Source organism: Colletotrichum truncatum (genome assembly GCF_014235925.2).
Source record: "Colletotrichum truncatum strain CMES1059 chromosome Unknown Contig_0001, whole genome shotgun sequence".
NCBI lineage: Eukaryota > Fungi > Ascomycota > Sordariomycetes > Glomerellales > Glomerellaceae > Colletotrichum > Colletotrichum truncatum.
In genome coordinates this window covers 3,498,795-3,521,723 of record NW_027222398.1, presented here as the reverse complement: position 1 = coordinate 3,521,723, position 22,929 = coordinate 3,498,795, and the positions used below count along the sequence as shown (strand labels likewise).

General features: G+C 52.9%; 7 protein-coding genes across 7 annotated transcripts; 5 read left to right on the top strand and 2 right to left on the bottom strand.

Annotated features, from left to right (window-relative positions):
* Positions 1–588: 588 nt before the first annotated feature.
* Positions 589–1,507, top strand: CTRU02_200943 (uncharacterized protein; the record flags this gene model as incomplete). The annotated part of the gene is made up of 3 exons (XM_036718956.1): positions 589–631; positions 697–1,052; positions 1,106–1,507. The coding sequence occupies 3 exons, from the start codon at positions 589–591 to the stop codon at positions 1,505–1,507; spliced, it is 801 nt and encodes a 266-aa protein (XP_036589956.1).
* A 958-nt stretch (positions 1,508–2,465) lies between these two features.
* On the top strand, positions 2,466–4,933 carry CTRU02_200942 (uncharacterized protein; the record flags this gene model as incomplete). Its single annotated transcript, XM_036718955.1, has 2 exons — positions 2,466–3,066; positions 3,135–4,933. The coding sequence occupies 2 exons, from the start codon at positions 2,466–2,468 to the stop codon at positions 4,931–4,933; spliced, it is 2,400 nt and encodes a 799-aa protein (XP_036589955.1).
* Positions 4,934–7,514: 2,581 nt separating this feature from the next.
* CTRU02_200941 (allantoate transport protein) lies at positions 7,515–9,533 on the top strand (the record flags this gene model as incomplete). Its single annotated transcript, XM_036718954.1, has 8 exons — positions 7,515–7,740; positions 7,844–7,986; positions 8,066–8,114; positions 8,171–8,335; positions 8,407–8,801; positions 8,864–8,931; positions 8,985–9,157; positions 9,235–9,533. The coding sequence occupies 8 exons, from the start codon at positions 7,515–7,517 to the stop codon at positions 9,531–9,533; spliced, it is 1,518 nt and encodes a 505-aa protein (XP_036589954.1).
* Positions 9,534–9,587: 54 nt separating this feature from the next.
* Positions 9,588–11,199, bottom strand: CTRU02_200940 (translation initiation factor eif-2b subunit family protein; the record flags this gene model as incomplete). Its single annotated transcript, XM_036718952.1, has 2 exons — positions 9,588–11,013; positions 11,075–11,199. The coding sequence occupies 2 exons, from the start codon at positions 11,197–11,199 to the stop codon at positions 9,588–9,590; spliced, it is 1,551 nt and encodes a 516-aa protein (XP_036589953.1).
* A 571-nt stretch (positions 11,200–11,770) lies between these two features.
* Positions 11,771–13,686, top strand: CTRU02_200939 (glutamyl-tRNA amidotransferase subunit; the record flags this gene model as incomplete). The annotated part of the gene is made up of 8 exons (XM_070203767.1): positions 11,771–12,022; positions 12,075–12,221; positions 12,274–12,290; positions 12,345–12,435; positions 12,483–12,869; positions 12,933–13,056; positions 13,119–13,244; positions 13,322–13,686. The coding sequence occupies 8 exons, from the start codon at positions 11,771–11,773 to the stop codon at positions 13,684–13,686; spliced, it is 1,509 nt and encodes a 502-aa protein (XP_070062349.1).
* Positions 13,687–15,679: 1,993 nt separating this feature from the next.
* Positions 15,680–18,508, top strand: CTRU02_200938 (fungal specific transcription factor domain-containing protein; the record flags this gene model as incomplete). The annotated part of the gene is made up of 4 exons (XM_070203766.1): positions 15,680–15,792; positions 16,053–17,237; positions 17,364–17,610; positions 17,783–18,508. The coding sequence occupies 4 exons, from the start codon at positions 15,680–15,682 to the stop codon at positions 18,506–18,508; spliced, it is 2,271 nt and encodes a 756-aa protein (XP_070062348.1).
* A 422-nt stretch (positions 18,509–18,930) lies between these two features.
* CTRU02_200937 (l-ornithine n5-oxygenase) lies at positions 18,931–20,677 on the bottom strand (the record flags this gene model as incomplete). Its single annotated transcript, XM_036718950.1, has 2 exons — positions 18,931–19,029; positions 19,109–20,677. 2 exons carry the CDS (start codon positions 20,675–20,677, stop codon positions 18,931–18,933), a joined length of 1,668 nt encoding a protein of 555 aa, XP_036589950.1.
* Positions 20,678–22,929: the final 2,252 nt, after the last annotated feature.

Sequence of the window (22,929 nt, the reverse complement as noted above, 5' to 3'; positions counted from 1 at the left end):
CCCCCTCAGCCATTACACACCACAACGTGCTCACGGCCCTGAATCCTTCTTGTCAGTAATACAAGGACGTGCCATCAGAACGCTTGAACTCTCAGATCGCTCAGCCACAGCCCGCATGCTTGGCTGTGCTCCCACCCAGAGAGCCTCGAACACGCCTTCAAAAGATGAAGAGAAACAAGTTCGGATCAACTGCTGGAGTGACCCTGCTCTGTCTGCTATTGAGTTCCTGTCATGGCACCAATGACACCATCGGGCGCGTTTTGTGCAGCCAAGATCGTCTGAATATCGGTGGGTCAGCCATTGGTTCGTCGGCCACGTCGGTCACTCGGTTGCTGTTCCATGACCGTGCCGCACATCCCCAAGCACAGCTCCGTAGATACGATGCAAGACAAGACAAGCAGCAGCAGCAGCAGCGCCATGATTTAGTCTCCTTTTAAAAATGACAGACACCGCCATTCATTTTCCGGCCTTCTTTTTTTTTCTTAGTCCGAGCTTTTTTGCTGTCTGTAAAATTTACAGATATCAACGACGACTAAATTCCCCAAGTTTTTCTAGAAAAGAGAAAAAGTAAAAGGAGTGAAACACATCATGGGTGCAACGACATTTACATTATTCGGCCTGGCGGCTCTAGGTATTTTTCTCCACAATTCAATTCTCTATATTGATGGCGCTTTTCGACTAACAAATATCTAACAGCCTCCTTGACGATGGCCCAACAATTCCCAGGATTCCCAGGAAACGGAAACGGAAATGGCAACGGGTTCGGCAATGGCAATGGAAATGGCAATGGGTTTGGAGGAGGAAATTTCAACAATTTTGTCGGCTTCAACATACAGGAGGCGATGCACATCCGGAGAATTCACGGCGTTTTGGCGACGATTGCCTTCGTTATCATTTTCCCCGTCGGTTCGATCGCCATGAGACTTGTCCCCGGCCGCTTTGGATGGATAGTGCATGCTCTCATCCAGATGGCGGGCTTCATCCTTTATATTGCAGGCGCTGCTCTGGGTATCCAGCTCACTCAAATGGTCAGACTCGGTGGTACAAGTCTGGTGAGTATTCGTCCTCTTTTTCTAATTTCTATTTTCACTAACTCATATTTCAGTTTGAAATCAATACGATCAACTTCCACCCGATCATCGGCCTTGTACTCCTAGCGATTTTCTTCTTCCAGCCCATCTTTGGATACATCCACCATGTGCAGTTCAAGAAATACGGTCGCCGCCAGCTTTGGTCCTACCTACATCTTTTCATCGGCCGCCTGTTGATTCCCCTGGGTATTATCAACGGCGGCTTGGGCCTGTATATCTCCAACTCCCCAAAGGAGTTCAAGATCGCCTACGCTGTCCTCGCAGCGGTCCTCGGTGTTTCGTGGATCTTGATCGCTGCTGTCAGCGAGTTCCGCCGCGGCCGCCAGGCCCGCACCGTTGTGGTGGAGGAGGACAAGAGACACGTACCTCACTCAAGCCGCGGCTCGTCGGTCTCGGGTCCCTACCCTAAGGTCTAAGAGCCTCTGATTTATGAATTAACGAAATCACAATTCCGGATTTTTTGACGGACCTTTCTACTCTAAAGATGTCTTAAATTAGGCTCATCATTTTTAAAGGATCAAACCGAAAAGCGGTACGGTATATTTTGAAAGTGGGAGAATCGTACGCTGGAGAGTGGTGAAACATCCACTTACGAAGGAACACAGAGAAACGTAGTATAACGACGGACTGGGAAAGCCCGGATCACGAGGGTTGTATGTTTAACTGCATGTTAATTATTCATTTTGTTTAGGTAAAGAATGACTAGTTTGCCTATCACAATACTTCAAACCAACGACAGACAATATTAGCTATTTGTCATTTGTGTCTCAAAAGCCAGTTCAACAATGTAATACTATTTAGCGTGCTCCTTTCTCTTACTATGAAATGGACACCAGATCTTGGAATGCTACAATGCAAGCCCAACATCTTTTGCCAACGTCCAGCGAACCTATTAGACTTTGATTATAGGTTTTGATACCTACCCTAAAAAACCAACTCTAAAAGTCGACTAAGAAATCCTAGCTTCCTGGCGATCCCTGTGTTAGAGACAAGCCTGCTGTCAAAAGCAGGCTAATTTTTGTAGGGCCATCTGTCCGCATATGGTGTGTCATCCTACATTTTCAGCCCATGATATTGACGCTCTCTGGTTGGCTGAAGCAAAGTGCTGGTTGATGCTAAGCGCGAACAGCCCTGACACGTCACTTTGTACAGCAACACCAAAGCCGGAGCCTTATAAACCCCCTCTTTATTTCAGCCTCCGGAGACCAGAAACATTCTACTATCTTTGAATCTTTCACTGCCAAGTCCTTTGGTCCGAACTCCTCTCGGAAAAATTCATGTCGTTTAAGGGTCTAAGCACGTTGGCAGTGGCTACTAGCGTCTACACGAATCAAAGCCTTGCATCAACCGTCGTTGCGCACTTTTCAAAACAAGATGGAGCCTCGGGAAAACCCGACAGAGTCGCAAAATAGTCTCCTCTGCAATTCCTGCCAAGAATGGAGCCAGTGGACTGGTATCGAGGAATACGGCAGTCCGTTGCAGTACAGCGTGTCTTACAATCACCTCGTGGAAAACACCTTTGAATGCCTCATTTGCAATTTCATAATCTCTAGAATAAACGCCTGGGAGAACAGTAAACAACAAAATCTAGAGAAGGCAAAACTTGACGTTGGTATACTGGGCCCTTTTTACTTCGACACAAAGGTACCTGAACCAGAGCCTCTCTACGAGAGACTTGATACGTCTGACTCGTCGTCAGACACTGTTAGTCGAGTTTGGGTGCAACTATCGGTGACACAACGGGAGAACTCCCCTGGTAGCCATGAACAGCAGGACACCCGTCGAGATGTGCCCCTCTGTACCATAACCCCGTCGCTCCTGCTACATTACTCTAAGGTAGAAGGGGGCAAAGGACAATTATGGGGGGTAGCAGACGGGGAGGTCCGTTTTATTGACCTTGATCTCATGAGAGGATGGATCAGGGATTGCGAGAACAGCCATGGAGAAAAATGTGTTGGCAAGTATAATCACAAAGGTAAGCGGTTCTATGTTCGAAAATTACACTACATCCAGACAACAAAGAGCTGGCTCTAATGAATACAGATGACATGCCTCAGGGCTTTAGGGTAATCGATACTCACAATATGAAGGTAATGGAACCAGACTCGGCCGTCTCATTTGTAGCTTTGAGTTACATGTGGTCAGCGAGCAGCGACGGATCCAAAGAGATCCAGCTTGAGAAGAACAATCTATCGCTTCTTGAAGAGCCTGGGAGTCTGGCATCATGTTCGATACCGGACATTGTTTTGGACGCAATATATCTGTGCCGAGATCTAGGGGAATCTTATCTATGGGTGGATCGACTGTGTATCATACAAGATGACGCAGTCACGAAACCGGCGCAAATCGGAGCCATGGACAAAATATACCGTTCTGCGACCTTCACCATTGTGGCGGCCCTGAATGACCGATATGGAAAGGGGTTGCCAGGGTGCTCTAAACGGCCGAGATTACCTCTCTCTTCGGTTCTAAGAACACCACGACAGCCCGAAGTGGAGGGACGCGGGGTCAAGCCAAATGGCATGACTGCAGAAGTTGACCGCTCACTATGGAACAAGCGGGGGTGGACTTTTCAAGAACGCGTTTTGTCCAAAAGACGGCTGTTCATCACCGAACACCAAGCCATTTTCGAGTGCTCCGTAACAACGGCAGAAGAAGAGCTTACATGGAACGCGGGCTTCGTACGACCCACCGAGTCAACAGTGAATTCCGAAACAGACCATAATCAACTTGAGCTTACGAAGACACAAGGTGAATACTTAGCCCCCGGAAATGTTGAGCGGAAGGGTTTCTCAGGTGACGTCGGCTTCTACATCGCCGAGATGCCGTCCCTAAAAGACTACCGTGACTGGATAGAGAGCTACAGCTCACGCCAGCTTTCCTTCGGCACGGACATTATCAACGCTTTCATGGGTGTCGGAAACGTACTACGCGACGCCCTGGGGACGCGTTTGCTTTTTGGACTACCAGAGAAATTCCTGACCCAGAGTCTGATGTGGAGCTGTGTAGGCTCGCTCGCAAGACGAGGCGAGGTGCCACACATCCCCAGCTGGAGCTGGGCATCTTCTCTGAAGCCTGTGGACTACCAGCGGATTTCTGGACGAAAACCATATAGCCAAAACCAGCTGCAACATATAGCCAGCCTCGTCGAATTCTACTACCAAGACCCCGACAAGGGGTTTCGAAAACTGGAAGTAGAACAACGATGGATGGAACACGAAACAAGCATCGCAGAAATTGCCTGCCGGACGGAGTTGCCGCTAACCCTGGTACAGCAAAAGGCGAGACCTGCAGATTGGAGGTCCGACCTCATCTGGAAGCAAAGCCCTCACAACCCGTGGGAGGCACGTGGTCACTTGCAGCTAGACTCACAGGCCCAGAGCATTGCCGCATTGTTTCCGGGCTCCCTAGTGTTCAACACCACAGTGGCTTCGTTGAGCATCAAGCACTTTGACCTGCCAGAGAGGAGTCCGAAGAGGGGTCAGGAGGCAGAGGAGGATAGCGGCGGTGACGACGTTGGCGTGGAGATCTGTGCCGAAAATGGGGAGAGGGTGGGCATACTGAATCGGGTGAGCCGCGAATGGATCGAACCGCGAGAGGATGCCAACGGCAACAAACGGCTCTTTGACTTTATCGTCATCTGCGGGGCATTGGAATCGTACAGCATCAGAAAATGGCTCGCTTTCATGCGCCAATGGGACAAAACGTGGCAGCTGTGTGTTATGATGGTAGAACGGCTGCCCTGTGAGCCATTTGTTGCGCGACGAGTTGAAGTAGGCATGATACAAACCAGCATGTGGAAAGACTGTAACCCTAGATGGGAGACTGTTGTTCTTTGCTGAGAACAGGGGGGGAGGGGGAGGAGATTAGGTTCCATTCGTTAGCTGTCAAACCAAAAAAGCGTTTTACGTCTTAAGAATCCAGATCAGACAGAAGTGGGTATTGGAGTGGCCCCGACATCATGTGGGTGCGATCGGCCTACGCAACATTCAGTTGTCCCGAGGTGGGTGAGGTTACACAAGCTCAACTGACAGGCAACGGTCCAACACAGAAACCCACACTGGACCAAGGGAAGATGCCCACAACGGGTGACAATGAACCGACTTAACCCCCCGATTGAAAAGATAGGGGGTTCCATAACAGCGGGAACCGTTGGACGGGGCCAGACCTCCCTTAGCACGTTTGTGTCGGCTCAGTTAAAGACGAGTTGGTTAAAACATCGTACCATTCTATATGAAAAGAGAATGAGGACATTAAAGATGTCAAATATTAAAATGAAGGTTTATCGCGAACACCGCACACTGCGACATTAGAGGCCCAAATGAACATATCTCCCTCCTTCGGTCATTATGACGGATGTACCCGGCTCATGGGTGATGTCTCTCGCCGGTTTTGGCAACTGTCTTCCACGCCTATTGGAGAAGCATTGGAGAAGCGGACATGTTCCCCCTCCCAGGAAATCGCGGCAAAACCACAAAGATGTCAGCAGAACAAGTGAGAGTTTTTGGTTGAATCACACCCGAACCCTTCTCGTGTTCGTGCGACAACAGAAAGAGGGGGTTCACCTCTGGTAGGCAAGATTTTGGGAGGGAAAAAAAAAAAAAAAGCGTATTTCACTCACAGACCCTTCTTTCGCATTTGCGAGGTTCTGTCCTCGGTGATGATTACATCTCACATCTCTCTCAAAGGGGAAATTCTTCCACAGTCAGCCTATCAGACAAAGTCCCACCTCGTCTTACCGTATCGAGTACCACGTAGACGCAAGGGGATCGGCACCGAGCGCCCGGGAGATAAGTGAGACATGCACCGACGGAAGCACACCCAATCGACAACCTAGATTCTGGAACGATGAAAAAAAAAAAAAACAGGGCTGATAGTTGCCTCCCAACTGCCTCCAACTGCCGCCAAGGTCCACGTCCCAGGCCCCCGGCACCGTCCATCAGATCTTACTCTGCATGGTACTTTGCCCAATTCAAGATCTGGGCTGAGCTAGACCAGGCTAGGCTGACAGATGAAAAGCCCGCCTGACACAGTTTGCCTTTTCGCCATTGAATGTGCAAATCGAGTCGTTCGTTTAAGCTGCAGAAAAATAAGTAGAGAGTCACGGGGAAAGAGAACGAACACACACACACACACACACAAAAAAAAAAGGGGAACAAAACTTTCCACCAGACAAGAGAGTTCTAGTCTTTGACCCCCTGTTTGTACATGGACGAAGTTTTCCCGTTCATCAGTCAATCAAGTGTCCATCAAGTCCGCCACTCACGCAAGGCAGACGACTCACAAACTACTAGTACGCCAATGCGTAGTATACATACCCCCATCCAATACTTATCAACCCGCAAACGCAGCCTTTACATTGGACGAATGCTTCTTCTCCCCTGATCCATGTGTGTCAAATGTCATTCAGACAGTTCTCGCCTCCACTCAATCTTTTGCCTTTTCGTCAAGGTTCTCCTCGTTCCCCCCCGTTTCACTAGCCCTGGAACGGTCTGACTAAACATGAATAAAGACTAACAATCTTCAACGGCGTAAGAAGCTAATGCCCCCCTTCGGAGCTCGAGGGAGGGTCAATGGTGCACACACAAGGGGGGTGACTATGGCCGTCCGTGTGGAACCACGGACGAAATGCCGTTGGGGGCTAAAAAAAAAAAAAACAATACCAAGGGACCCGTAGAATTTCCAGTCAAGTCAGACGAGAAGTACTCTGCAGTAGTTAGCACTGCCGAGAGAGAGGAGGACCGAATAACCCAGGAAAAGGTGGAAAGCCGAAAGGTCAACTGACGTGATGCATGGGGATGAGGGGGATCTCGACAGGACTCATGCTCCATTCCGCTTCACCGAATTCTCACTCTTACTCTGCACTCCACTCTTGAGAGGGGAAAGGAGTGCGGCCGACCAAAGAAAAATAAAAAAAAATAAAAATGAAAAAAAATAAGATAGCGTCAACGCGGACTGGTTGATGCCCGTCTCTGGTTTGCTTACTCTGTAGGCATCTCAATTTCTCTCCATTTAACCACTCACCACTCACCTCTCGCCTTTCGGCATCCGCTCTTCAAACCCCCCCCTGCCGGTCAGCCTCTTAGGGCTGAGAACAGTGCATCATGACTGCAGCTGCTGCCTTATGACTGATATTGGCATGACATCAAGTAATGGCATGACGGCCGATGCAGGCAGTTGAGGCTCAAAATCCGTTTCCGGGTATCCAAGGTATTTCCACCGATACGGGAAGCTGTATTAAGTAGAGAATTCGCCCATGAGGTTAGTTACTATAAAGGAACCGCTCTTAGGCAGGGCAGAACATATCAGTCAGTGTGTTCCCAGGAGAAACCAGTTTCCAGACTGATATTAATCAACGGAGCTGGCGTTTAAAAAAAAAACAAAAAAAGAAAGTGATCAACCGAAAAAAAAAAGGGGGGAAAAATGAGTCGACTTTCCAACAGCGCCGAAACCCAGGAGACTGTCTCCTCATTTTCGGAGGGGAAGTCTCTCCGGAACCAGGAGGACAATGGCTCGGAACCGATGAACGAGTCCGCCATGAACCGCCGAATCAACAGGAAGATGGACATTGCCCTTCTTCCTCTCCTCTCTCTTCTCTATCTATTCAACGGTCTTGATAGAGGAAACGTGGGAAACGCCCAGACCCAAGGTGCGTTTGTGAACAAAAACAGTTCCCCCCCTTCCCCCCTTTCCAAGACGACCGACACTAGGCCGAGTCATTTTCGAAACCAACTGACCTTGGACCACCGTAGGCTTCACCGCTGACATTGGAGCCGTCCCGGATGATTTGAATCTCGCCGTGTCTCTATTTTTCATTACTTTTGTTCTGTTTCAGCCTCCCTCGGCGGCCATTGGCCGATGGCTCGGAGCGAAGCATTGGATCCCCATCATGATGGTAGGTTACACAAGTGACAACAGCAAAACGCCATAGGAAAAAAAAAAAAAAGTTTGACGCTGTGCTAACATACACACAGGTGGGTTGGGGGTTTATAACCTTGATTCAGGCATTCATTAACGGCCGAGGTTAGTCGTGACGCCTAACTGTTTTCCGCGAAATCTTCTAATTGTTTCTTGGACAGGTGCTCTCATCGCCACCCGTCTGTTGATCGGCGCCTTCGAAGCCGGTTTCTACCCGACTGCCGTCGCCTACCTCTCGTTCTTTTACTGCAGATACGACCTCGCCGTCCGAGTTGGCCTGTTTTACGGACAATATGCGGTTGCGGGTGCCTTTTCAGGGGCTATCGGTGCGTTTGTGCCAACTACACTTCTGTACTTGTTAATATGGGATGGAAACTTGCTAACTGCACAAAAACAGCCTACGGAGTCTTCCACCTGCGCGGCGGACCCCTCAAGAACTGGCAATACCTCTTCATCATCGAGGGCGCCTTGACCGTCTTCTTCGGCCTCGTCGCATGGTTCCTCCTCCCGTCCGGCCCCGGATCCGCGTGGTTTCTGACACCGGAGGAGCGCCGGTTCGCGGCGGAGCGGATGAAGCAGGACAGCGCCCTCTTCGTCGAGCACACATACGGCGAGAACGGCATCGAGAACGAACGTCTGAAGAAGAGGGACGTTGTCGAAACCCTCACGGACTGGAAGCTGTGGTACATTCTGGTGTTCAACATCTGCGCCAGCGTCCCGGGACAGGCATTTTCCGTGTTCCTACCGCTGGTAGTTCAGGGTCTTGGGTACTCGTCAATCCACGCGAATCTGGTACGTGACAAGTTCTGGCATGCCTTTCGATAACAAGGTCCTAACAAAGCCGTCCCCTTTAGATGTCCGTTCCTCCGTACGTCTGCGGTGCCCTCGGGCTATACCTGTTTGCCCTGAGTTCGGACTACCAGTACGTTCTTCCCCAGAACCCCTGAGACTGCATCCATGTCTAATAGCTAGCAGCAAGGAGCGCGGCTACCACATCGTGTGTGGAATCCTCATCGCTCTCGTCGGCCTGATCGCGACGGTAACCGTGGAGTCGCACGCCGGAAAATACGCGTCACTTTGTGTCCTCCTTTTCGGCAGCTACGTCGCAGCACCGCTGACCGTTGCATGGCTAAGCGGAAACACACCAGGTAAGAAAGAGCTGCGGAAAACATTAATACCTTGCTTGGAAGATGGAGTTGCTGATTATACCCACTTGTGAAAACAGAACCAGGAAAGAGGTCGCTCGTTCTCGGCGTCAACGGCTTCGGCAACCTCGCCGGCGTCATCGGCTCGCAGCTCTACCGCGACCGGTACAAGCCTGGCTACCGGATACCCTTCTACGCGACATTGGGCTTCGTGGCGGCCGCGCTTGTGGGATACTTGGCGTACAGGTTCACACTGGCGGCGGTCAACCGAAGAAAGCTGGAAGTCATGCGAAACAAGACGCAGGAGGACATCGAGAGGGAGCGGGTCGATAGCACGCGCTACGCCGACAAGAAATGGACCTTCATCTACGGTCTTTAATGAAAGGGGTGGAAAAATCTATGTAATTATTAATGAAGGTGGTCATTTACTCAGTTAGACGTCGGCGAAGAAGGCATCTGCCTCGCAGCGAATGCGACCCGCAAGTTCAGATATATCCTTTGCACTTTTCTGTCCGTCCTCGAACATGTAGCCGTCAATGAGGCGCTCGGGAACCCATTCAAAGTAGACGTTCCTCACGCTTGCCTTGAGGCCTTTGTCGGGGGTCTCCCGAGAGTAACTCAGCACCGTCGAAGCGGCCTCTTGCAGGGAGTCCTCCCGCCTCCAGGACGCGACAACCTCTTCAATATCATTCTCTTCATGCCCTGGGGGCTCGTATGGAAGGATCTTTTCGTTTTCTGCGAGGACCAGGACCTTGGCGTCGGGGGCACAATGTCTTGCCGAGAGAACAGCTGGTAATGAGCCCGTCTTATTGCTCGTAGACCCGTCCTTGTCTATTAAATCCGCACCAATGAGGACGAGATCGACGCCCTCACTGGCAATGGCGGCCGCCGCATCGGTGTAAATCGAAACGTTAACTTTCTTTTCCCTTTCGACGCCCGACTCCCGAAGACGACTGACCAGTCTCGAGGCCATTGACACACCTTCGAATAGCGGCCGTGACTCCAGGATCCTGACGTCGAACTCGGAGTCGAACCCTGCAATCGCTCTTTGGAGGCATTCCAGGATAGTCGAGCTTGAAGAGAGCGTGAGGACCCGAACGGGTCGGTCGGGTTGATGGCGCCCTCGCAAGAAACCCTCAAACGACCTCCATATACCGTCCACCGAGCCATCTCTGGATGCAGCATACTCCCTCAGCCTCTGTTTAACCGTATCCAGAAACTCTCCCGACACTTCATCGCCATCAACGCTCCTCACCTCTTGCTCGATGATGGCCAATGATCTCACAATCACGTTCAAGATGGCGGCGCCCATACTCTCCCGTACATTCTTCCATAGATGCCACGCCGCCAGCCTTGTATTCCGCCACCACTTCGTCAGCGACTCATCTCCCTCTGCCATGACATCCACCAACACGTCGAGAGCCTTCCCCGCCAACTGCCTGGCTCCGCTTTCATGATCCCTCTGCAGCGCAACGAGCCCGTCATTGAGAATCTCGCCTCTCTTCTCGCCCAGCTCAATCTCGAACCAGACCCGACGAAGGCTCTCAGCAAGCTTCGGCACGCCACCGAACTCATCCACATCACGGACCTCCCGTGGGTCGAACCATTGAAACCCCGTATGCTCCCAGTCAATCTTGATCCGGGCCTCGTCCTCATGGGACTTGAGGCGGAAGGCGAAGGGATGAATCACCCACTCGCGACCGATACTTTCATCAGCGAAGCGGTAATCTTTGCCTTTGCGTAAAAGCGTGAGCGTGGCCGGCGTCAACCCCGTTTCCTCGTTGATTTCACGCCATGCAGCGTCCAAAGGGGACGGGTCGTCCTTATCTACGCTGCCCGAGACCGGAGCAAGACGGTGCCTGAAGTTCCTTAGTCGGGGCCGAAACAGGAAATGGGATGAAAAAGGTTGAACAGGCTTACTGGTATGTCCGGACCTTGTCGCTCCGTCGGAACAGCGCAACCTGGGGCCCGCTGTCGGGAGGAAACTTGAAGATGAAGGACGAGACGACGATGCGACGAGTCATTGGCTTCTTTCCTGAATCCATTACAACCGAATGAGTCCTGATGTCTCACAAATGCCCGTCGTTGGACTCTGCGACTCCCAGTTTAGCGTGATTGAAGCATGGGATGTTGCTGTCTCGCTGGGTAGTTTCCCGGCCGAGGAGTGATTGATTATGAGGTCATCATGAAACTCTCGGCCGGGACTCGTCCGGGCCAGGTGATACTGGCAGCGCAGGTGGCAGCAGGTGGCAGCCAACTGGCCTTACCCGGTCACGCAATCGGTGTGCTGGGAGTACTCATGTTGAGAAGCTTATGTGGTCCAACCCCTCCAAATAGCGCGAATTCATATCTTCCACGTAATGGGTTTGCGTGTGAATAAGCATCTCTTTTATCAATAGGTTAGGCAGATACCGTAGAAACCGGAAGCGGCATTCAGACCCACTCCATGAGAGCTTCCATGGTCCTAAAGTGAGGGGCGTGGATGACAAAAGGTCCCTTGGGACCCCGCATCACGCAAAGCCATGTATCAGCTTTTACGAGCGTCTCGCTGTTTACTACCGTGTTGTTGAGATGAACCAGAAACTTAACAGAATTTCGAGGGAATAGAAACTCATAATGACACGATCAACAAACCCACTCACCGCGACGGCACTGGAGCTCCAACGGAGGCTCGAGACTGGCTCTCTAACCAGCGTGGAGCTTACCCAGCTATTCCTTCGGCAGATCAAGAAGCATAACAAGTCACTCAATGCCGTGATAAGCATTTGTCCCGAGGAGATTGTCCTGGCCAAGGCGGATGAGCTCGACAGGGAAAGGCAGGCAGGTCATGTCCGTAGCAAGCTGCACGGAATCCCTATTATAGTCAAGGTAAGGTTCGGCTCGGAGGCCGCTGCGGCAATAAATACTAAGCCGCGCCCAGGACGTTATAGTTACGAGTAAGGACTTGGGTATGCCCACGACGGCGGGATCATTTGCTTTCGCTTCGAGGACGGCACTTCGAAATGCGCCTGTAATTGACAAGCTCATCGATGCGGGGCTACTCATTCTGGGGAAGAGCAACATGACAGTGAGCTAAACCTAGGCCGCCTTTGGTTAACAATTGCACTGACAGATTACAGGAGTTTTGCGGCCTCAAGTTAGTATGCCCCTTCCTACAATCCAATAACCAACTGGCCGCTGACAAGCCCAGATCCAACAACACGCCGGTGGGATGGAGCGCATACGGTGGCCAGACGAAGTCTCCCTATCGCCGTAATGATTTACCCGAGGCTGAGCAGCCCGTGAGTTACATTCTTTCAGAATCGGACAACGAGTGACGTTTCAACAGGTAGCGGGAGGTTCTTCGTCAGGGTCGGCAGTTTCTATTGCTTCTGGTTTCTGCCCACTAGCTTTAGGCACCGAGACGAGCGGCTCGACGGTCTACCCATCAAGCCTTTCAGGGTTGTACGCCATGAAACCCACGCCGAGCTTGATTTCGACTGATGGCGTCTTCAAGTTGAGTGCCAGTTTCGATGGCATTGGGATTATGGCTAGGGACCCCAACGACTTGGTGGCATTGGCTGATATATTGGCCGGCGACCAAGCTTCAAATAGCGTGCCGAAGATCTGTGAACTCAATAGGAGTAGTAGCTGGGAAGGCCTTTCACTTGGTGTCACTGACGTGCTCTGGGGTATTCATGAAACGGCAAAGGACAAATGGGGACATTCCCACGTGGTGAGTAGCTTGTGAAACAGGCATCATTGAGCCAATGAAGCACTGTTCTGATTATATCCGTAGCAATTGACTTGGCAGGAGGCAATCGCTAGGATGAAAGCGTCCGGAGCTCGCGTGGTGTACCCGGTTGAGCTGCCAGGGTACAACACGGTTGTTTACAACAAGCAAACGCTTCATACGGTAGCCTGTAAGAGATTCCGAAGCACCCCGGTCGTAGTAGTGGCCCTACCTTTTCTGACAGCTTAGTAGACCACGAATTCCCGTCACAAGTAGCAAAGTTTGCCAACTACTTTGACACGACAACAGGGGACATCAAAACGCTTGAGGACGTGATTGTCTGGAACAAGGAGCATGCGGCACAAGCCCTGCCTGAACGTGGGTTGCTACAGGCGTGCCTGATAAGATGCGGGCAAGAACCAGGGGTCATCTGCAGTGCTGACAGAATGTGACAGCTTACACGACGCAGACGGAGCTGGAGGCAGCGGTGCTCGCGGGGAAGGCCATGACGGAAGCTGAGCGACAAGGAGCGGTAACCGAGATTCGAAGGCTTGCAGGCGGAGACGGCCTAGGCAAGATAATGAGGGATGCAGAAGTAGACATCATCCTGTCGGCGTCAGATTCTCTAATAGTCGGGTTTGCGGGGGCCGCGGGATGGCCAATTGCAACGGTCCCGTTGGGCAACTTGCAGACCAACGGTCAGCCCTTTGGATTCTTCGCAGTAGCGGCGAAGGGTAGAGAGGATCTTCTCTTCAAGTTTATGAGGGCATTTCATGCGACGTTTCCGCGTGTGATGGAGCCATCGGTGGTTACTTGGTGAGGCTTTTCGTTTTTGGGGAACAAGGAGTTGGTATTCGGTGTCCAGTACAACGGAGTGAGGAGAACGACGGCAAGCCAGAAAGAAATAAGCGTCAAGAGGCGCCGCTCTGGGGTATGTGCGGCGGGCGTTGATCGAGGTGATGGTGATATGTCTCAGTTTCTTTGCTTTTCTTTTTTGACTCTCGGAAGATACTCCGTACCAGGTACTTGTACGTATTGCTGGGTAGTCATGCGAAGCACGTGTGAAGGCTGGCGACGGCAAACGGCAACAACGGGCTAGAAGGGAATGGACAAATAACAGCAGGCGAGGTTACGAAGCAGAAGAGGGGGCGACTTCTCCACCGGCCCGTAAAGAATCGGCCGAAGGGCAAGAGTGCAGTTGTTGCGTGTGTGCAGCAAGTGCAGATGGCAGGAGTAACCTGGTGAGAGCAATTGGCAGGAGGTGGCCTGAGGCAAAATAGGGGAGTGGGTTAGCTGCTTCTTCCCGCCTAAGCGAGTGTGCCTGCCTGGGTAGCGTAGCCGTAGCCGCTGGAAGGAAGGGGTGTTACGTCCAATTGCTGGCACCTGCGGCAAGCTATGACACCCGGAACTGCCAGGAATAGTGGGACATGAGGTGAACATGTAGCCATTATGCCACACTACACGTAGTATGGGTGACATCTATGCCTGTCGTCCGTACCTATCTGAAAGTGTCTGTGCCCTTTGCCTATCTGTTTTTACGTAGTATCTAAACCAACCAGGTTGTGGAAGGCAGATACGCCGGTTAGCCTCACATGGTAGCCTGGCACCCTGGGGAAGCAATTAAGGAGGGGAGGAGCAAGGTAGCTCGCTGGATAGCCATACATTGAGTACCTGAGGTTGGGGAAGGTCCTGGTGGCGAAGGTTTTAACCTAGTTCCGAGCCTTTTGGAGAAGCTTCCATTCCTTTTCCCTGGCCATGGGTCTGATTGATTGATGGCTTGGCCCTTTGGTATTTTCTATTTTTCTTTAGTCTTGATTTTCTGGATTGCTTCTAAGTATGGATTGGTTGGTATACGGTACCATTACCAAGGTTGAGAATCCAGGCCCCGAATACTTTAGGCATACAGCCCCCAGCCCCAATCAGCACAGGGGTTTGAATCAACGATCAACAGCCCTCCGACCCCCAAATCCGAATTTGCAATGGCGAGGGAGGGGAGGGAGGGGGGAACCTGGTGCTTCGAGTGTGATTCACCGAGAGAAACTTGCAGCTCGCAGCGTGCAGAAAGGAAGAACAGGGGAGGGGAGGGAAAATGACAGCGAAAGTTGTTGCAGTGGCATTGCTGTGGCTAGTAAGTAAACCTCCCTCTATGTCTTCTGTTAGTGTTTCCGCCCACAAAAGTAAGCACCACCTAACATGGAGCCCCCGACCCCCAAATCTCATTGCGTCGCCCTTCCCACACCCCCTACCTAGTGTGTATACTGCGCCCATCTCCCTACCCGGCTGCTCAGCGAAACGGGCTTTCAAAATCTCCATTCTCCACGGAATGTCCACCAGCAGCAGTCTTTCCTCCGGGGTAGCCCTTTGCAAGCGAACGAATCTGAATCTGAATCCGACGTCCCACACAGTCAGCCTTCGCTGAGGACTTTGGGTAACAGAAAGAAGAAAAACGTTATCCTTAAACATCAACCCTTCGACAAGAACACCCGAACCCAGAGCCACCTTCGCGATTGGCCATCAATTATCCATAATCTGGGCCCTTTTGAAGGCTGAGCTACCTACATAGCTATCCCATCTCGGTGTCCACCACCGGAACTCTCTCTCACCTAGCGAGGTACACCGAACGCACACCAATTCTGCTGGCGACGCCTTCGGTTCGCGCAACCGACGCTCACGCACGCACCAACACTCCAGTTCCGACATTAACGTCGCTCAAATCTCTCACTCACCAACTCATTCAGTCCCAGTCACGTCCTTTTTCCAAACACGAGACTCGCCGACGGTGACATGCGGTCTCACTCGCCCGCAGCACCAGGATGCAGCAGCACCAGCAACAAGAGACAGAAAACCCAAGTCGTGGATCCCGTTTACCTGTCAACCCTCGACGACACAAGGTAGCACCTGAGCAGAGAAAGCGCGTCGCCACAGCGTGAGTTGTCATTGCCCCGACCTTTTTTTTTTTCTTTTTTTTTTCTCTTATTTTTTCCCCCCTTCTCCTCATCTGTTGCTTCTGTTTCTTCTCATCTTCCTCTTTCTATACCTCTCTGTGACTCTCACTCATCCCGTTTCATTCGCTACTTCCTCACGTCTCATTGGCCTGAGGCTAGCTTCACACGGGCTTTGATGTCTCACTCCTTCTCACTCATCCGCTCTCACTCACCTTGATTCTCATTTACAATCTTTTTGCAGATGCAATAGCTGTAACATCCGTCGCATCAAATGCTCCGGCGAAAGGCCTTGTCGTCAGTGTCGAGGCTCCTCCCGAGACTGCGTTTATCCTGCGCCTGTCGAGAAAGTCTCCATCTCCCGCAGCGAGCTGGATGACCTACGGAGGCGATGCGAGGCTGCCGAACGGGCCCTGCAAGCCAAGGTCCCTGATGCTGCCGAGAGACAACAACTGCTGGAGCAAGAGGCTGATCCCGCCGCCTTCCGTGCCCAGTCCAGCTCGTCATTTACTCCTCCGCTGCAACACACCCAACAGCCGCCACAGCCGCGCAGGGACGGCCCCGGCGACGCCGCCGCAACTGTGGATGAGACCGAGACCGCCGGTCGCATGTTATCGGACCCGGACGGAAAGTCCCGTTTTCTCGGCGAGACCTCCGGCGCCACTTTCCTTGACTATCTCAAGGAGTTCATGTCCACTATATTCCCGCTAGCCTTCAACAGACCGTGGCTGTCGCCGACACCCAACAATGGCTCAACTTTTCTTGCGTCCCTCGGGCGATACCAGACGTACGACTCCCGGCCCATTTATGAAGAGGCGAATATCGATCCGCTTGTGCTGCCGTCCCGAGTCGACATGTCGGCCATGCTTAATGACCTCCGCTACTTCATACAAGATGGGAACGGTGCCTTTCCCTGTGGCGGCATCTACTGGTGGGGCGACCTCGGCTCCGTCCCCGTTGACCCGAATCCGGTCTCCTTTCCATCCGAGATGTCTCGTCAGGACATCTTGGACAAATATCGTCATCTCGCCTTCTATCACACCGCCTTCGCCGTCGCCTGCCAGGCCAACACGACGGCCGCTCGCATGCCTGACCCCTCGGACATGAGCCAGGTCTTCTTCGCCCGCGCGCGTCTCCTCCTCGGCAACCCTCTCGACATAACCAGTTGGACCATCAGCGACGTTGCTGTGCTTGCCCTCATGGGCTTTTACCTTATAGAAATGAACCGCCGCGATGCCGCCTACATGTATGTCAGCAACGCCATGCACATCTCTATGATGCATGGTGCCCACAGAGGTTGGGTGGACGAGCGAGGAAAGCGCGTCTTTTGGACGCTGTACATCCTCGACCGCTGGCTGAGCTGTCTCATGGGCCGTCCGCCGACCATCTCGGACGACGCAGTCCGTCTCCCCTTACCAAACGATGCCCCGTAAGTCAAGTCAACCCCTGCCCCTTGCTGTCCTTCACCGATGGTGCGCCTCCGATGACGGCCGAGCTATCAACCAACAAGCAACCTCGTCTGACATGATCGCCAACGCGCGCCTCGCCCATGCAGTTCCCTACCCCCTGCAGCCGGCCTCCGAGCCCACGTCGAGCTGGCCCGCATTTCGAGCCACATTGTGTGCAACACGTATAGAGTCGCCCCTTTCGACCACCATCCTGGCGGAGCGGCACGGCATGTCGACCAAGCTCTGCAGATGCTCGAGAGCTGGCTCGCCTCGCTACCCCCTACCTTGCAGATGCCAGCCGACCTCAGAAGTACCGATCCCGCATGCTGTCTACTGCACATGGGATACAATCAGGTAAGCTTGTCTGTCCTCGGCTCGGGACCCCCTCTTCTCGCTTCCTTCCCGCCGGGTTTGACACATGCTACGTTCCCTCCCCCTCCGATTCCCATCTTCTACCCCCCTCCCCAAAAGGGAACACGAAAAGCAACGAAAGAGTCCCCTTGCTCATTGACCGGGGTACCAACAGCACATAATCCTCCTCCTACGCCCCATATTCTTCGTGGCGGTCAAGAAAGCCTTCGCCGAGCGCTACATCACCACCGACCGGCGATGGAACATTGAGCACCACGCCTCCCGAATCCGCGCCTGCTCTGATGCCGCCCGTCGTAACCTTCATCTAGCCCACTGGCTGCTCGCCCTCAACGGCGGCACTCGGAAGCTCCTGCAGGCAGGCCTGCACTACGTCTTTAACGCCGCCATCATCTTGATGCTGGAGGAGCTCCTTCCCCCACAGCAGCAGCAACGACTGCCGCCATCTCCGTCCACCGAGTTCCAAGACGTCGGCTTCGCCATTGGTGTATTCGAGGAGGAGGCCAAGACAGGGAGCAACTACGCCCGCGATTGCGCCACGGTGCTGGAGGATCTCAGGTCGCTCATTCAGCGCCTGCGTTTGGCCCCGCAACCCGTGCCAACTGTGCGAATCGTGGGTGCTGGGGGACCACCTACGCCTGGTTTCGCGCCGGAGGAGATGGCACTGGGTGCCAGTAGCAGCAGCAGCACGCCTACGACGACGGGCCCTCGGGATTATCACCAACTTCATCTTCACCACGACCAACAACATCAGCAGCCGACATTTCCAGCGGGACCTGGTCTACATCATCAGGTGAACGAAGGCGACGCGCTCTATCAGGAGCTCGTGACCTGGGTAGACAACAATGATTTGCAAGTATACAGTAATAACTATCTCATATAGCGAGAGGATGAAAAAGAAGATAAAACAGGTCTCATCAAGAACAGACAGCAAGAACTCTCTCAAAAAGTGTAGAAAGATCCCTCTGCTATAATTTGAACATCAGAAATATTTTTCTTCAATTTTTCTGGAGTATTAAAGAGACGAAATGAATTTTAACTCCGCGCCATGTCTTTTCAACCCGACTCGAAATAGTCGAAAAAAAAAAAAAAAAAAAAAAAAAAAAAGAGAAACCACCGAAAAAAAATAAAAGACCAATCAACACACAAAGAGATGTCGTCAGCACATCATTCCATGTCCCTTAAACAATGAATCCCATGAACAAGCCCGTCTCTTTTCTATCACCATGCAACACTCGCACACGCCACACGTGAATTCTTCTCTAACAAGATGGAAACAAACAATGCTCTTCTCTCTCTCTCTCTCTAGTTGGAAACGGCCTTGGCCCTAGGGGTCGAGGGAAAAATGGAGTCGACAACCTCGGCCGATCTCACGGCAAGAATAGACAAAAGGGTATCACTCAGCTATAATTGGGATTGACGTCAGCAAACCTTTTTTTTTTTTTTTTTTTTTTTGGGAATGGGTGTAAGTGGGGGGACTTACTCCGTGGGTCGCTTCGCAGCATCCCTGCAGGTAAACACCAGAACCGGGGGCGACGGAACCGGGAGCGTAGCGGACGCGGTAATCGCGGCCGACCTCGAGCTTCCTGGAGCCGGAGGTGGCGTCGGCGCCGTCCTCGGTGATCTCCCAGCCGTCGACGATCTCGCGGTCGGCGGCGTTGGCGGGCGGGGCGACCTCGGGCAGCAGGGACCAGCTGTCGCGGAGCATGTCGATGTGGGCGCTGCGCTGGTAGCCGGTGGCGGCGACGATGAGGTCGACGTCGAGGACCTCGTCGCCGGGGAGCTGCTGGTCGGCGAAGCCGTCGTCGAGGTCGAGGCCGTGCTCGACGCTGCGGACGTGGATCTGGAGGCGCTCCGTCTCCTTGCTCTCGCCGACGTGGACGATGTTGCGGCCGAAGAGCATGCGGTGGGGCCACTTGCGCTCGTCGAGGCCGAGGAGGCGCTTCTGGTGGTAGAGCATCTCGTAGAGGTGCTCGATGAGCTGGAGGCGGACGACGCCGTAGTTGGTGGCCTTGGCCTCCTTGATGAGGGCGCGGCGGTAGCCCTGCGACTTGGGGTGCAGCTCGTCTACGTAGCTGGGGTTGAAGATGGAGTTGACAAAGGGCGAGTCGTCGGCGGGCTTGAGGAAGTTGGAGCGCATAATCATCCACGTCTTGGAGTTGGGGTACGCGCGGTGGATGTCGCGGTAGATCTCGGCGGCGCTCTGCCCCGCGCCGATGACGGCGACGCGGTACGGCCTCGAGTTGTCCCGGAGGAGCTGCGGCACGAGCTGGGCGTACTGCGACGAGTGGATGATCTTGGGGTGCTTGGCGGGCAGCACCTTGGGGATGTTGGGCTGGCCGCCGTTGGCGATCAGCACGTTGCGGGTCTGGTAGGAGCTGACCTGGCCCGTCTTGATGTCGCGGGACTTGACGGTCCACGTCTTGACGCCGCCCGAGGAGGAGGTCTGGGGGTCGGGGGACACGGAGACGACCTCGCGGCCGTAGTCGACGACGTCGTTGAAGTGGGAGGCGCACCAGCGCAGGTAGTCCTCGTACTCGGCGCGAGCGGGCAGGAAGGTGTCGAGGTTGGTGAACTCGACGAGGCGGTCGTTGCTGTGGAGGTAGTTGAGGAAGGTGAACTGGGAGCGAGGGTTGCGCAGCGACGCCATGTCCTTGATGAAGGAGATCTGCATCTTGGCTCCGGAGAGCAGCATGCCCGGGTGCCAGGCGAAGGCCGGCTGCCTCTCGAGGAAGCGGACCTTGGGGGAGGCCTGGCCGGTGAGCTGGCGGCCTGCCTCCTGGGCGTCGTTCATGGAGACGGCGACGGCCAAGCTGGCGGGGCCGAAGCCCACGCAGATGAGATCATGGATCTCGCTGGGGTCGGTGGGAAGAAGGTAGGGGGACTGTTGGATGCTGGATTTGGTGCTGTGGTGGCCGTTGACGCCGTTACCGTTCTGGTAGACGGCGCCGTTTCCGTTGGTAAAGCCATTGGCATTGCCGTTGCCGTTGAAGTGGGAGAAGCCGTTACCGGAGTCGGAGCCGTTGGTCGGCGAGTCGCAGTGAGGAGACATGGTGGGGGGTGGTATTTATGGAGGGGTAAATAAAAATGTATGGGTGGGTATGATGAGTGCGTGTGCGTGTGTGTAAGAGCGTCGTGGTCGCAAAATGAAGCGGGTACGGCGGTTGATTTGGGGAGGGAAAATGAGAGGATTCTAGACGGGCGAATCGAGGAGATTATGTGCCAATGCTGAAGCAGCTGGGAGGGCAGATCGGGGCGCTTTAAGAACTGTCAGCTTCATGACGCTTCAAATATTCATTTCTCGCTTTTTTTTTTCCCTTATTCCGGTCCATGGGGAGGGAGTGGGAGCATCAACTGACCTTTGATTCCGTTTATTCTTTTGAGACGGTCGAAAAAGAGATGATGCCCGGTGTAAATGCGGGATGCGGGTGCGAAACTGCAGGGGTATACTTTTTTTTTTCTGTTCTGTCCCTCGCTTTATTACGTTTAAATCCGGTCTGTCGTCACTGCGTTATAATCGCTTGTGATTGAGAGCTGTCTCCACGGGTAAGGTTTCAAGCCACACTGTTCGTCATAGACTCGCAATGAGTGGCGCCCTGAGGTTGAATCTTTGGTCAAAGTTGTTGTAGGAGGTGAGGATGGGGAGAGTGGAATTCTACCGCAAGTTGTTGAAGATGCGGAATATAGGAGGAAGGGTAGAGGGAGGAGAGAGAAAGTGTGAGTTGCTGGAGAATCAAGAGTCGGACAGGAACAGGAAGCAGATCTCAGAGGAGGGGCATCGAGGGGCTAATATGTAGGACGACGGATGGAGGGTCGATGGAAGGCTGGCATCTCAAAACACAGACGTGATCGTCCGACCCAGGGCGGGAAAAAAAAGATACGAAAAAAAAAAAAAGAGACGAACGGCTAACTGCTGGACCCCTCGTCCCTCGGAGCTTCATCCACGACCACCCGATCCCTCTCTTGATGGGGAAACCGGTACATGTGGTGGTGGTGTTGTAGCAATACACACGCCCATGATGCCCACGCCCTCCGCCCCGATCAATGAAATCCCGGAAAGTGAAGAACTGGGGACTGCGACTGGGAGCTACGCGCATCTGGAGGAGTCTACTCAAATTGCAACATTCGGTTCTTCGCTCAAATGGGGCAATGTCGATGCCGCGATCCTGTCATTCTGCCGGAAAACGCCTGCGGCCCTGCTGCTTTCGAACCCTTGCAAAGTAGGCCTGGCCTAGTGCAGAGTGACTCTCTCTCTCTCTCTCACTCTCTTTTGTCCCTCTCTCACAGAGTTTTGTTACCACTTTGTACCCGCGCAACGCCATCTCGGCTTAAAGCAAGAAGCCCATCCACAACGGACGCTTTGCCTTATTCAGGGGTCGGGGCCAGGGACAGAGTCGCAACGGGCTGACTCCAGAGATGGGTTAGCTAGTAGGGGACGCCCTGCAAAGGGTTGGGTCTGGGTCCAGGACTGGGAACGGGGAATGGGGACTGGAAGACTGGGACCATACTAAGGCCATGTTTTTTTTTTTTTTTTTTTCATGTGTCTGGGTGGGTGTGGGTGCGTATGTGTGCGTGTATATACGTGTGTGTGTGTGTGGTGTACTTAGTACTATACCTAGCTATGTACATGCGTACACACAGACATGAGTGGACAAACCCAGCCCTCGGTTGACGGAGAAAAGGCGAGCCCAGGAGCTACAGAGGTAGCAGTGAGGCAAATAAAGTATCTATAGAGTGAATGATTGACATGAGAAATAAAACACATAAAAAAAAGGTGGTGTCTGGGCATCAGAGGCGGGCGGCGGTCGCAGGACTTGGCATCTCGTTTGCATGTGCCGGGCCACAGGAGTGGAGCGGACGGGAGGGATGGACCGGAGGCACAGAAGACAAAAAAGAAGGGCGAAAAAAAAAAAAAAAATTAATAGAGTCAAGGGCAGATGGGCCGGCGAACAGTTTTCCCAACGCGGGGAGGGTTGAGAACTGGACCCTGAAAGGTCATGTTCGATTTAGGTGCTGAGACACAGCAAAATAGCCTATGTGAAAGACAGTCTGGTGTTGTATTAAGGCGGTAGAGGCGAAGTTTCCATAAAAGTTAATATGAGCCTCAAGTCTACCCCGTAAATATTTTCTATCAAATATGATGTTCTCGTTGTTCATGATTATGATGTTAACTTCATGATAAACCACACAAACACACAAACCACATGAAAGCCGGGCGGCAGAAGATGGCTCGGCTATGTTGGCTGTCCGCATTGGGAGCGTGCCGTCGGTTTACGAGGACTCCTCGCCGACATTTCGAAGATG